Source organism: Bos grunniens, chromosome 5 (genome assembly GCF_055505025.1).
Source record: "Bos grunniens cultivar Pamir isolate PY7600 chromosome 5, Bosgru_T2T1.0, whole genome shotgun sequence".
Classification (NCBI taxonomy): Eukaryota; Metazoa; Chordata; class Mammalia; order Artiodactyla; family Bovidae; genus Bos; species Bos grunniens.
Genome location: NC_141169.1, coordinates 31,638,788 through 31,652,262, shown reverse-complemented (window position 1 = coordinate 31,652,262; position 13,475 = coordinate 31,638,788). Strand labels below are relative to the sequence as shown.

The window sequence follows — 13,475 nt, the reverse complement described above, 5'->3', positions numbered from 1 at the left end:
ATGGACCAGGAAGTAACTAATGTCTCCTTCCTTTCCTTTTTTCCCATCACAAGCTTTTGGGTTTCAATCCCACATGGCTCTTGGTCTGGTTTTTCTCTCTGAATGTGTTCAGTGCTGCTGAAGCAGAGCCTGGAGTAAGCCCAAATAACCTAAAACTCAGAACCTCACTGCACAAAGTCCCACAGTATCTGGCCACTTGGACCTCAGAAAAGGGAAGGGAAAAGTTGTCCAAGATCAGTTAGGTGTAATTCACCCAGTGAACACTGGAGGGCTCTCCACTCACAGACTGGAACTAACAATCAGACCAAGGGGTAGAGCTGCCGCTGCTCTTTACTAAGTTACCTTCTACTGCCCAACTCTGTGCTGGATACTTAATTACTTTACTTACTTCACTTGTTCTAACACTTTAAGATGGGCATTATCTGCATTTTAGTGATAAGGAGATTTGTGGCCCAGAAAGATTAATTATACCTTTGAAGTCCACATAGTTCAAAGAATGAAGCCAGGATTCAATTCCAAGTTCATTTAACTTCAGCGTAGATGCTGTCCCCATGTTCAGGCTACCATTCTCAATCATCTTTAAGATCAATAAATTGAGGCCCAGAAAACTGATTAAGCTTGTCCAAGTGCATAGAGGCAGAGTTCCCTAGTACTTGCACATAGCTTTCTTATGATACTTGTGAGACATTGAGTTTATTAAAGAATACTTGCAGGACTTCCCTGGCAGTCCTGTGGTTAAGACTCCATATCCAATGCAAAGGGCAGGGGTTCTATCCCTGGTCAGGGAATTAAGACCCCACATGCCTAGCAGTGCAGCCAAAAAAAAAAAAAATTTTTTTTTTTAAAGGATACTTGCATGGTTTGTCCTACCCTGCTAGCTCTTTCACAAATATGCGTCTTTGGAGATGGAGACAAAGGGACTACATTCTTTTAGGGTTCATAAGTATAGTCTCCTATTTCAGTACCACATGGCTAGCAGTAAAGGACCCATGGAATTAGTTTAACACTGAGACTGGGTTTAAATCCTGACTCCACTATTTACTAGAGTACCATCTTGTGCAAGTTACATGGCATCTCTGGCTTTTCTATTTCCTCATTTGTAAAATAGGGATAATAAGACCATTTGCCTCACAGGATAGGAGAGCATGGGCTTCCCTGGTGGCTTAGATAGTTAAGAATCTGACTGCAATGCAGGAGACCCAGGTTCAATCCCTGGGTTTGGAAGATCCCCTGGAGAAGGGAATGGCAACCCACTCCAGTATTCTTGCATGGAAAATCCCATGGACAGGGAAGCCTGGCGGGCTATAGTCCATGGGGTCGCAAAGAGTCAGACACAACTGAGCAACTAACACCACTACAACCATAGGATAGCAGACCAGTAAAAAGTCCATGTTCTGTAGAGAATAAACTACTGGTTACCAGTGGGGAGAGTGAAGGGGCAATATTGGTGTGGGGGGAAGAATATGGGATTATTTGAAATCATGTGTGTGAAACTTAAAAATTGCACAGCACTAAAGAATTTAAAGACATTCAATTTTTTTTAATAAAAAAAAAGTAAATGGTTCATTTTTTTAAGTGCATGTTCTACAGCCAGGTTACCTGGATTTGTATCCAGGTTCTAACACTTTCTAGCTGTGTGGCCTTGAGCACATTAATCTCTCTGAACCTCAGTATTCCTGTCTGTAGAATGGCATTAGTACATCATAGGATTATCACAAGAATAAGTAACATAAAGAACTTATAAGCACACCTGACCCATAGTAAACATTTAATAAATGTTAGTTATTTTCATTTACGAGGTGAAATGTGATAATGTAGGGGGAAGAATTGTAAATTTGGGATCAGCATATACAAGCTATTATACATAGGATGGATAAACAACAAGGCCCTATTGTAAAGCACAGGGAACTATATTTAATATCCTGTGATAAACCATAATGGACAAGAAAAATAATATATAACTGAATTACCTTGCAGTACACTGGAATACAACATTGTAAATAAACTACCGTAAGATTTTTTTAATACTAAATCAAAAAAAATGTGATAAGGTAAAGCACTCAGCACAATGCTGAGCACATAGTAAGTACGCAATACACAGTAAATTTTTATTTCCAGTACAGTATGAACCTTAGAAAAAAGGAGCTATAGGCAGCTGAAGAGAAGAGATGATAAGGCCCCTGAGCTGCCATCAACAGGCCTTGGAATTAGAAGGTCAAGAAAGCAAAAGGCATCACCTCACCTTGAATTCAGAGGAGACCTGAACCCTTGGAACCTCCCAGCCTTGGCTTCAGCCTGTCCACTTTCTATAGGGGTGCGGTTGGCTCTCCATCTGATGCTTTCACTGGATTTTGTCTCTCTCCTCTAGACTCTCTAGAGCAATGGTTGTCAACCCCAAATGACTTTGCCCTGGGAGACATTTAGCAACATCTGGAGACATTTTGGGCTTCCCTGGTACTCAGATGGTAAAGAGTCTACCTGCAACGCAGGGGACATTTTTGGCTGGGACAACTCGGGTGCTATACACACCTAGCAGGGAGAGGCCGGGGATGTTGTTAGACATCCTCCTGTGCACAAGAGAGCCCCCACCACAAAGCATTAGCTACTCCAAAATGTCATTGGTTCCCAGGTTGAGAAACCCTGCTCCAGAGGTAAGGAGATCATCACTCAATTAGCAGGAAATGGGTGGGGAAAGGGATGAAGCAGGGATGTGGGGAGAGGGAGCAGTTCCTTGCTGGAGGTGCCAGGGAACAGTGGAGGCAGCCCCTCTGCAACGCACAGAAAGGACCCCAGCACCACTTTCTCCTCAGTATCGGAGACCAAAGGAAACCAAGAAAGAAACCAAGAAAACGGAGTCAACTTCTTTGTATGTCTTATATATTTAATTAATAAATAGGTTTTCTTCTTTAAACACAGAACATATAACAGATTGAAACACTCCCCCCTCCCCCCGATTCCAAAGACAAGAGTCTATAAAACAAATGCCAGCTATACTGCCCTAAGGGCAGAAAAAGTCTGGTGATTCCCACCCAGCCCTGCCTCCTGCAGCACCACCACCCCCACACTGCAAGAGAAGGGGGTCTGGGGCTTCTCCCTTGGACCCTGGGGACTCAGGTGAGAAGCATGCGAATGTATGATGTCACCTCTCCATGAGGCATGGGCTATGCAAAGATGAGATTTCCTTCTCAGTGGCTCTGACCAGCTCCTGCCTTCTGATTTCAGTTACCAGTTATGAAGCACCTGGGCTGAGCTCCCAAGGGAGCTGCCTCTTGGCTTCCCCACTCTCCACTCCTCTGCAGCCTCCTCAGAGGGGAAGGGAAGGGCTCAGGGACCCCTCCCATCCCCTGGCCTGCATGGAAACGCTGTGTGGAAGAGGCATGATGCTGAAGTGAGGCTCCTGTAGGCCCCCAACCAAAGCCGTGAGGCCAGCATGCCCCCCAAACCCCCACACCTTTTCTGCCACTGGAGCAGAGGGCACTGGGGCAGCCGCCCCCTCCACCACCTAGTGCCTGGCTTGGGGTGTGATGGTTCTTTCTCAGTGTCAGGTCCTCAAGCCGGGCCTGGCTCTTTCCTTGTCTCGTTCCTGTCTCCTTCCGAGCCCTCACCGTGGCCATCTGAAAATCTCATGTCCAGAGTCCTAAATTGTCTCCTCCTCCCTCTCCCCGTGCCTCTGCAACCCAAGGGAGGAAGTGGGAGGTTGTCTCCCCTCTCCAACCCCCACTTCACATAATGGAACAGCTTTTGGCCTTTTCCTTCTTGAAGGTGGAAGAGATGAGTTCAGAACGGCTGGGGAGGTGGAGAAGTCGCTTGGAGAGGCTTCGGACAGGGCTCTTCGGGGGCATTGGGCTGGGTTTGTTCAGACACACCATGGATGCTGTCCGGAAGATGCTGTGGATACTCTTCTCTGACGTGAAAGCCGAGCCTTCCAGGTATATTTCTGCACCCAGCTGCTTGGCAATGGCACAGCCCTGCAGGGGGAGTGAGGTCATCCATGCAGTGATCCAAAATGGCTCTGAAACCCTGGTTTCTCAGGGTAGTGGTCCTCCCCAGGGCTGCTCCAAGGGACCCAACTGCCAGGCTCCCACCACCACCCTCTATTGATTATTTTCTGAAAGTGAAGCCTGACTGCACCTTAAAGTCATCTGGAACATTTTTAAACCATACTGATGCCAGAACAAGTAAATCGGAATTTTTGAGGGTAGACCTAGGAATTAGTATTTTTAAGAACTCCTCAGATGATTGTAATGTGAAAGACTGGTTTAAAGAAATGATCTTTACCTTCCCATGTGCATAAGAAATTATCCAGGGACTTAATATATAATGTAACTCCATACTTTTCTCCCAGAATGACTCTGCAGATAAGGAGTCAGGAATTCTAACAAACACCTCTAGTGATTCTAATGAAGGTGGTCCACACATACACACAAAAAACCACTTGAGAAACACTGGCACACACAGGAATGGCTCACCTGAAAAACTATAGTATGTGCCTGCGTGCATGCTAAGTCACTTCAGACGTGTCCAACCCTGTGCAACTCTGGATTGTAGCCCACCAGGCTCCTCTGTCCACAGGGTTCACCAGGCAAGAACACTGGAGAGGGTTAGCCATGCCCTCCTCCAGGGGATCTTCCTGACTCAGAGATGGAACCCATATCACTTATGTCTCCTGCACTGGCAGGCAGGTTCTTTACCACTAGCACCACCTGGGAAGTATGAATCTGAGCAAATTGGTATCCATTACCTCCATCCAGGTAACTAGTTTGCTGATTACAGATGGCACCCCAGAATACCAATTCTCTCTTGCTATAGTGAAAGAGTGTGAGCAAGAGCCATTTCCCAAGCCCTCTCCTGTAGCCTTCCCCAGCTCAACTCCCAGCCCACACATGGGCCCGCGTGCACACACACACACACCTACCTGCTCATAAGAGATGGGTGCCTGCTTCTGGTGTGACAGCTCCATCAGAGTGCTCAGGTCTGTTCTCAGGTCGGTCTTACAACCAATAAGCAAGACACGGGTGCTGGGACAATAGTCAAGGATTTCCGTCCTCCACTGAAGAGCCGCACAAGAAGATAGGAAGGAGGAAGGAAGGACAGTCAGTGGCTGACGGACACCCGGAGGAACCCAGTTGGCAACATCACATACACCATTCCGCTTATCCCCAGCCCAGCCCTCCCTGTGAGTCACAGCATCGCCACTGCACTAATTACATCATCTTCCTGCCCAGCCTTTGGGGTCACAGGAGTGCTGACCCAAGAGCCTGTCCCCAAATTCAATGGCCCAGTCTCCAAAGAGAGCACAGGGACAAATCTCTCACTCTCCGCCAAGCATATGGGGCATGGGTCCACCCCCTCAACCCAAAGGGCTGCACAAGTCCAGAAAGCCAAGAAGAAGCCAACCAGTCTCTTTCCAAGGGAAGGAGATAATCCCAGAGTCTTCTGGGAAACTGGGCTAGTTACACAAGGCTTCCTGGGACTCCTCAGTATGGGTAGACCTTACTACCATGACTGAGGCATTTCCTACCAACAGTTCAGCTCACGCCTGCCTGGCTAAGTCCCAGAAGGCCTGGGATCAAGGTCCGTAAAGCTGCCACCCAAAGGCCCCTTCTCCAACCCTCAAACCATATCACCAGAAAGTTCCCTACTCTCAACCCTCACTTCCTGAGTCTCCAGCACCACCCTCCCCTGCTGGGCCTCTGGCAGATCAGTGCAGGATAGGGGCAAAGGCAGGATGAAGAGGGACTGGAGATCTGGGTTTAGTTCCAGTGTTTAGTCGCTAAGTTGTGTCTAACTCTTTGTGACCCCATGGACTGTAGCCTGCCAGGCTCCTGTGTCAGTGGGACTGTCCAGTCAAGAATACTGGAGTGGGTTGCCCTGTCCTCCTCCAGGGAATCTTCCTGATCCAGGAATTGAACCCATGCCCCTGCGTTGGTAGGCGGATTCTTTACCACTGAACCACCTGGGAAGCCCCTCTGGTCCCAGAACTGTAGCTAATGGTGTGGCCTCGGGCAAATCTCTTCCTTCCCTGGCCTCAATTTCTTCCTACACAAGAGGGGTTAGATGACAAGGTCCCAAGATTCCTTTTTGTTCTCCAGCTGAGCTAGAGATGGTAGAATTCATTCAGTCTTACCTTCTTGAGTGCACTGTCCACAGTCTCTGGACGGCTGATATCAAAGCACAGTAATACTGCGTCTGAGTCACTGTAGCAGAGTGGACGGACATTGTCATAGTAGGGAGACCCTGGTAGCGGGAAGAGAGAGCTGATGGTAAATCATGGCACTTTCCCTCCCCTAGAGGCCTAAACCCAAAGAGCACTGGGACACCACGCTTGGTCCCTTAAGGGAGAGGGCCCCACCTATCTCCCAGGGGAACGTGCTGCAATGGGAAGCTTGGGACCTGACCACCTGCCAAGAGACAGTGCAAGGTCATCTTCCTTAATCCTGAAAAAGGGAAAGGGGCAAAATAAAAGGAAGGTGAAGTATAATCGGGCCCTGTCTGGGTCTCCTACAGTGGGCTTCATTGAAGGTCCACCAGTTTTCCGAGTCCCTGGGGAAGCGGCTCCTACTCGTGCAGAGAGATCAGGCCTTGTTTAAGGTCTCTTTTCTAGAGTCTGCCTGCTGTCTAACCTCTGCTCCTGGCTTCTGCTTCAGGATCTCCCCAGTGAAGAAACACATCTGCCTGTTATATAACTGGCTGCCCTGCTTCTTTGCCATGGGGTCAGAACTCTAGGAGGCAGGCAGGGGAGGGAGAGCATCAGGAATTCAGGGTCCCACTGGTCCTCCCACCCAAATCAGCTTACACTGGAAAGAGCAAAAGGAAAGCTGCAGCCCCCTGTCCCAAGATCTCAGGGAGGCATTCTCAAAGACAGCAGCACCAACAGCTGGGATTTAGAGGCTCTCGAATAAGGGTCCATGGCTGGGAGGGGAGTAGGCAGTGCAGACCCAGGTGGTGCAATGTGGGAGAAGGCTGGGGGTTGAACCTGCCCCCCTCCACCCTGGAGAAGGAACAGTAGCAGCTTTGGAACCCAGACAATCCGTGCTCAGAATAGCAAGCAGCCCCTCTCCCTGAACCGCAATCGCCATGGAAACTGGGGGGAATCCAAGCTGAGGCAGGGGGGTGGTGGTTCAAAAAAAGGGAGTAGAGGGGAGTTGGGATAACTGCCTGCTCCTTCAGTAATCAGCCCCCATCCCTCTCTGAGGGATAAAGTGGGGTCTCATCACAGTATCACTGGGCAAAAGGAACACTGCAGCACTGGGGAAGGAGGAGAGGAGGCCTCTTTTCTGGCTCTAAGCGATCCCCCTCCTCTAAGACCAGCAAGTGAATAATGGCCCCAGTGCTGGGAAGCCCCATCCCACACACCCCTGCCATTCCTCCTTCCTTACGGGCATCTCATTTGAAAGAGGGAGTTTGAAGCTGAAGGACAGCCGGCATCCTTTTGGAACTTGGGGGGTGGGGATGCGGCACAGAGAACAGAGACCACCTTGCTGATTTTCCATTATCTGAACTGGGATTCAAGGACTGCATTCTGACTGTGGGAAGAGGGGGAGGGGCTTTTTGGGGGCGGTGGTAGTGAAAAGAGACGAGCTGCAGGAAGATTCTGGGAAGATTGAGAGGTGGGCAGAGTACAGCAGATGAAAAACCATATATCATGCAGCCAAGCTGCATTCCAGCTCAATCCAGCCAGCATAGCACAGTCCGGATAATCAGAATCCTGGCTCCCAACCCCTGGAACTGCAACAGAGGGAAGCATATCAGGTGGAGGAATTTCTGTCCTGGTTTGGGGAGTGGGGAGCAAGGGGGTGTCTCATTTTCTGATTACCCATATCCTACCTCCAGTCTTTCCAATCCTCAAAATTGGATGATGGGAATAATAGATCTTTGGAGGAGTAGGATGGCATATTTATATGTAACAGGAAACCCCTAGTGATTTATAGTTCCTCTTTAAACTCAGCATTTTTGAAGAGAAATGGATTTTATTTTCTTTCTCATATTTCTGGCTTTCAGTCCTTAATTATGATTCTGAGCTCAGTCTATTTTAAAAGGGCTGGGGTAAAGAGATAATGGAAAGGGGGTCAGAGTGAAAAGCAAAGGATAGCCTAGCACTGAAGGTTTAGGGATGAGAGACTTAAAACATTGCTTTCCACATTCCAGAAAGATAGAGCATCTTCTACCTCAGCCTAGTCAGAGCCAACACCCCCCTGCTATGTACAACATGACCATGACCCATATTGAGCCCCCACCCTCCAAAACACTGACGATGCATCGCTTCATCCCTCAGCCGCAGAGGTATGACAGTGGGGCTGAGCTGCGGCAGGCAGGCAGGCAGCAGTGGCCAGAGATGAAATGCAGAAGAGAAAACTGAGTCAGGAGCAACATTTCCCCCCAAACAGACTTGTCTCCCTGCCACAACCACCACTGCCTCCTGCCTTTTCTTTGGCTTTGCTCTGGGGCAGTAAAGGCTGTGAGTGCGTGTGTTGGATGGCAGAGTGTGGAAATGCAGAAGCCCTAACTGCCTCCTCCAGTAGTCTTCTGGGGTCCATTCACCTCCCCATTCCAGCTCTCTAAAGGATGGAGCCAGACCAAGAAAAGTGATAGCTTCTGGGGTTCATCCATTCTGCACCCCTGGATGAGCCAACTGAGTTAGCCAAGCCCCACCCCCACCAAAGAATCTTCAGGTCTCTTTCTTTCAGTTTACAGGCAAGCACCATACTCCTTCTCCCCGTCAGAGAGAAAAACAATTTCTAAGAGACAGCAACTGCAACAGACCAGTGGGGGTGGGAAAGGGGCACTTGGGGCCAGCAGTCTTACCTGAAGTGTCCCAGAGACTGAGCTCCACTCTCTGTTCCTCTGTCTCCAAGCAGGCTGTGTAATTCTCAAACACAGTGGGCACGTAAGTCTGTGAAAAGAGAGGAACTATTCACACCTTGGACGTACCAAAGCCGCTCACCCTAGTGAGACACTAACATGGCAGGAAAGGAGAGGATACCTGGGGCAGGAGGGACCACATGGGACAGGAGAGATGGGTGTAGAGGCTCAGGCACTTTGCTCCATCAAAGTGAGAAATGTAAAAGACTTCCTGCCAGGGACAATCTCCCCATTGTCGGTCAGGGAGACACCACAGACAGACAGACAGACAGACAGACACCACACACACGGATTCCTCTTGTCCCCAGATTTGCCTGTCTTCAAATTTCAGAGCCACAAATCAATTCTAGCTCTTTTTCTCCCCACAGGTCCCTGGGACCAGCAGGGCGGCAGAAGCCTGCCTGGGGACAAGCGCACAGAATGGGTGAAGGGACGGCAGGTGTTACGTCAAGAAGAAACCCCTGACTCTCAAATGCCTCCAGTTCCCTCTCCCAAAAGCAGACTCCAGGATGGAGAGAGGTAGGAGGGGATTTGATCAGGGACCTATGGGTGAAGAGGTGAGGAGGAGCCAGCTGGGCGGCAGAAGTGGAACAGGTCTCAGGGGAAGCTAAGGCAGGGCGGTCCTCCAGCCAGAAGGCGGCTGAGGATGGGGATGGTGGGGTGGGATGAAACAGCTCCCCTGGGCAGGTGGGAATCTACCCGCAGCAGCAGGCGGTCAAGAGGAAAGGTGGCCAGCGGGCGGGCGAGCAACTCACCTCGGGATAGCAGTCCTTCGCCAACACCTGTAACATTGCTGTCTTCCCACATTGCACATCCCCCACCAGAACGAGCTTACATCTGGCCACGACTGGCTGGGGGGCCCGTCTCTCCTTCATGGCTGCAGCCTCCGCGGGAGCTGGACTCGGAGAGGGTTATGCCAGGTGCGTCTCAGCACACTACCACCCGGATTCCCTGCCTCTCTCCAACTGAGAAAGAGGCCAGTACGGCCACCTTATATTGCCCTGGCTGAGCCAATCACAAGAGAAGGCGGACTCTGTCACAGCCAATCCCTGAAGTGGGATCCCCTCTAGCAGCCAATGGCAGGAGGATCTGAGTCAGAACCCTCTTCTTCCCTTCCCTTTCTCTTAAAGCTGCACCGTTTCTTGCTTCCTCTGAAAGGGAATTCCCACGTTGTTTTGCGTTTCTATCGGGATTGGGGTGGGGGGAAATCAACCAAACTTTAATGGTCTTGAGTGTCCACCAATTAGTGTCAAAAACAACAAACTAGCCAAGAATGTGGATAGTGAAGTCAAGCTGGAATTGTCCCAGGAGAACAGGACTTGCCTAAATTGAGGACTGGTGGCACTTCCCTGGGGAAGGGGTGGTCCCAGAAATCTCTGACCCCTTTGTTCCATCCAATCCCCACTCGGACCACTTCCCACTTCTGGCTTCTCTTCACAGAAGCTCCTGCTGGACCCCCTTATCAACTCGGTTGGACCCCTTTCAACACCCAAGTCTCTTCCTCAGAAATCACCTTCACTAAAAAGTACATAAATTAAACAACCTTCTTGCGTCATCTGGAAAAAACCCACAGAGCTTGTGACCCAGAGATGGGCACAGAGAAAGGAATGAGGGAGTCTGGCAAGTGGGGAGGGGTATGAAGAGGGCAAAACAAACAAAGTTGCTGTCTGTTTGGCCAGACAACCTCTCACCCCAGGCCTAGCAGGAGCTGCTTTAGGGGTGTTTGTTCTACCTCTTGGGTTCAGCTTCCTGGATGAATCAGGCACAGGTCCAGTTTCAGGTTGACACCTACTGACGCTGCTGTACTGCGTGTGTCAGCTGGTTGAAGTCCAGACTGGAAGAATGGGCCTGGGACTTTGGGATTCGGAAGCTGAAGGGCAAAATGAGGTTGAGATGAGCTACGTAACTGCCTGCCAGCCCTTGGCCCTGAGAGCCCTTCATGTTACCGCCTCTCCACTAGACAGAACCAGCTTGAATAACCTACTGATTATTCAGGAACCTAAACAGTCTAGATCAGGCCTCCTGGGGGATCAGGGATTGAAGTGAGACTGACCCTGGGCAAAAGCGGAGCACTCCAGACTTTTTCTCTAGGTCCCTTCATCTTGTGAAGCCCAGTGCCTCTGGAGCACAGGCTGAGCCGTATTCCCTTTGAGCTTTACTCTGACTTGCCATCACTGCTACCCCACTGGGGCAGGGAGGGGGGTGTGTTCCCTGTTACATACGATGTTTAAAATCTTCCCTGGTCCCAAAGGGACAGGATTGCCAACGCCCTCTATAGACAGGAGAATGGAGAGTATTTTGAGACTGTGGCCTAATCAATGTGCGTGCATGCTAAGTAGCTTCAGTCTTCAGCGCCTGACTCTTTGCAATACTGTGGACTGTAGCCCACCAAACTCCTCTGTCCATAGCATTCTCCAAGCAAGAACACTGGAGTGGGCTGCCATGCCTTCCTCTAGGGGATCTTCCTGACCTAGGGATTGAAACTGCATCTCTTATGTCTCCTGCATTGGCAGGCGGCTTCTTTATCACTAGCACCACCTGGGAAGCCCCAACAGAGGTGGTCAATCAGTTGTGTCCAACTCTTTGGGACCTCCCAGACTCCACGGACTGTAGCCAGACAGGCTCTTCTGTCCATGGAATTCCCAGGTAAGAATACTGGGGTTGGTAGTACTCCCTTCTCCAGGGGATCTTCCCCACCTAGGGATCAAAACTAGGTCTCCTGCGTCTAGTCCAAGTTGCCTGGCTGAGGGTCCTGGGGCTAAGTCCTGCATTGTCCTCTGCCCTAAGGCCCCCCTTCCAGGGATCAGGGATCACTTCAGGGAATCTCCAGGGTAGAAAGACAGTTACCGGGTGATACCATTGGCTGGTTACCCTCCTCTCCCAGGCAGGCTCTCTGGAAGCTTCTTTTCCCCTACCATTCCCCAGGTCTCATCCTCAGCCCTAAGATAATGTTCTGTCTATAGAATTTGTCCTCTTTCTGCCCTTTTGCAGCAGCCTGACAGCCTCTCTGAGCTGCCCATAAACATGGTTTGGGAGTGTTCCAGGAACAGCTGTAAGATCACAGACTGCCTCAGCCTGGAGTCCTCTCCCTCAGCATGACTTTTTCCTGGTGTCTCCCTCCCTCCGTCTCATCGGAACTCAGTTCTGGAAGCACCAGTGGGGTTCCCATACAGCCTCTTAACCCTTAACTGGGTTCCCTCCAATGGCAGCCCCAAAGGCTTTAGCCCTCTCTCTCCCCATGTTCTCTCCCAGCCTGCCCCTACACGGACCCCCTCCCGAGGCACTCCAAATAATATTCAAATAAGTAAAAACTGTTCTTGCTATGCAAACAACTTCCTCTAACTTCTAACAAGATTGCCACTCCTGAGGTCCACTGAGGTAGAAATTCGGGGAACTGGTGCTAACACTGCTTCTTCCCTGAGCAGTTGCATTTCAGGAGAGGAAAGCAGAAAGCCTGAGCCGTGAGACGGAGCAGCCCCCATGATGGGGCCTCCTGGGGATCAGGGCTGAAGTAAAACTGACCTTGAGCAGAAGGGAGAGCTCTCCAGACTTCTTCTCTAGGTCCCTTCACCTTGTCAAGATGTGTCTCCGAAGATATTTTGTGGGTCACATGTTTATGAATTATGGTGGGACATGTGGGGGGTGTGTGTGTTCAGAAGGCAGTGTGGCAACATGAAAGGAGGATGGAACCAAAATTCAGCTGGTCTAGATGTTGGACCAGCTCTGTCCTTAACAAACTATGTGTGTTTGGGTTAGTCTCTCTGGGCCCCTAATTCCTTGAATGTAAGGTGAAAGGTTTGGACTAACGAAGGGGTTTTTAGCCTTTTTTTTTTTTTTTTTTAGCAGTTAGACTACCTCCCCCAAGTTTGTTTAAACCTCTTCCATGTATCTTTATTTAAAAATCCAAAGCCAGAGTAATAATTGTATAATGTTGTTTTTTCCTATAAGACCGACTCTTTGCAACCATGTGGACTGTAGCCCGCCAGGCTCCTCTGTCTGTGGAACTCTCTAGGCAAGAATATTAGAGTGGGTTGCCATTCCCTTCTCCAGGGGATCTTCCTGACCCAAGACTCAAATCCAGGTCTCCTGCATTGGCAGGCAGATTCTTTACCACTGAACCACCAAGGAAGCCCTCCTATAAGAGCAGGAAAATTTAAAACAAGGTTATACTTGAAAACATTATCCTAAGGTAAAAGAAGCTAGTCACAAAAGGCCATATATTATATGATTTCACTTGTATGAAGCATCCAAAACAAATCCAAAGACACAGAAAGGAGATTAGTAGTTGTCTAGGGCTTGGAGAAGGAAATGGCAGCCCACTCCAGTGTTCTTGCCTGGAGAATCCCAGGGACGGGAAGCCTGGTTGGCTACTGTCTATGGGGTCGCAGAGTCGGACACGACTGAAGCGACGCAGCAGCAGCAGGGCTGTAAAACCTGTGGGGGAATGTAGAATGTCTGCCAATAGGTGTGAGGTTTCTTTCTGAGGTGACAAAACTCTTCTAAACTTGATTATGGTGATGGTTGTACAACTCTGTGAATATACTAAAAACCACTGAATTGTTTAAATTGGTGAGTTGTATGGTATGTGAATTAAATCTTGATAAAGCTGTTAC

The 13,475-nt window shown here is 49.6% G+C and overlaps 1 protein-coding gene across 1 annotated transcript; it reads right to left on the bottom strand.

The window, feature by feature from the left end:
* Positions 1-2,863: 2,863 nt before the first annotated feature.
* On the bottom strand, positions 2,864-9,848 carry RND1 (Rho family GTPase 1). The gene is made up of 5 exons (XM_086399680.1): positions 9,618-9,848; positions 8,806-8,893; positions 6,128-6,237; positions 4,916-5,050; positions 2,864-3,968 (listed from the first exon to the last, which is right to left on the bottom strand). Exons 1-5 carry the CDS (start codon positions 9,735-9,737, stop codon positions 3,723-3,725), a joined length of 699 nt encoding a protein of 232 aa, XP_086255806.1. The 5' UTR covers positions 9,738-9,848; the 3' UTR covers positions 2,864-3,722.
* Positions 9,849-13,475: the final 3,627 nt, after the last annotated feature.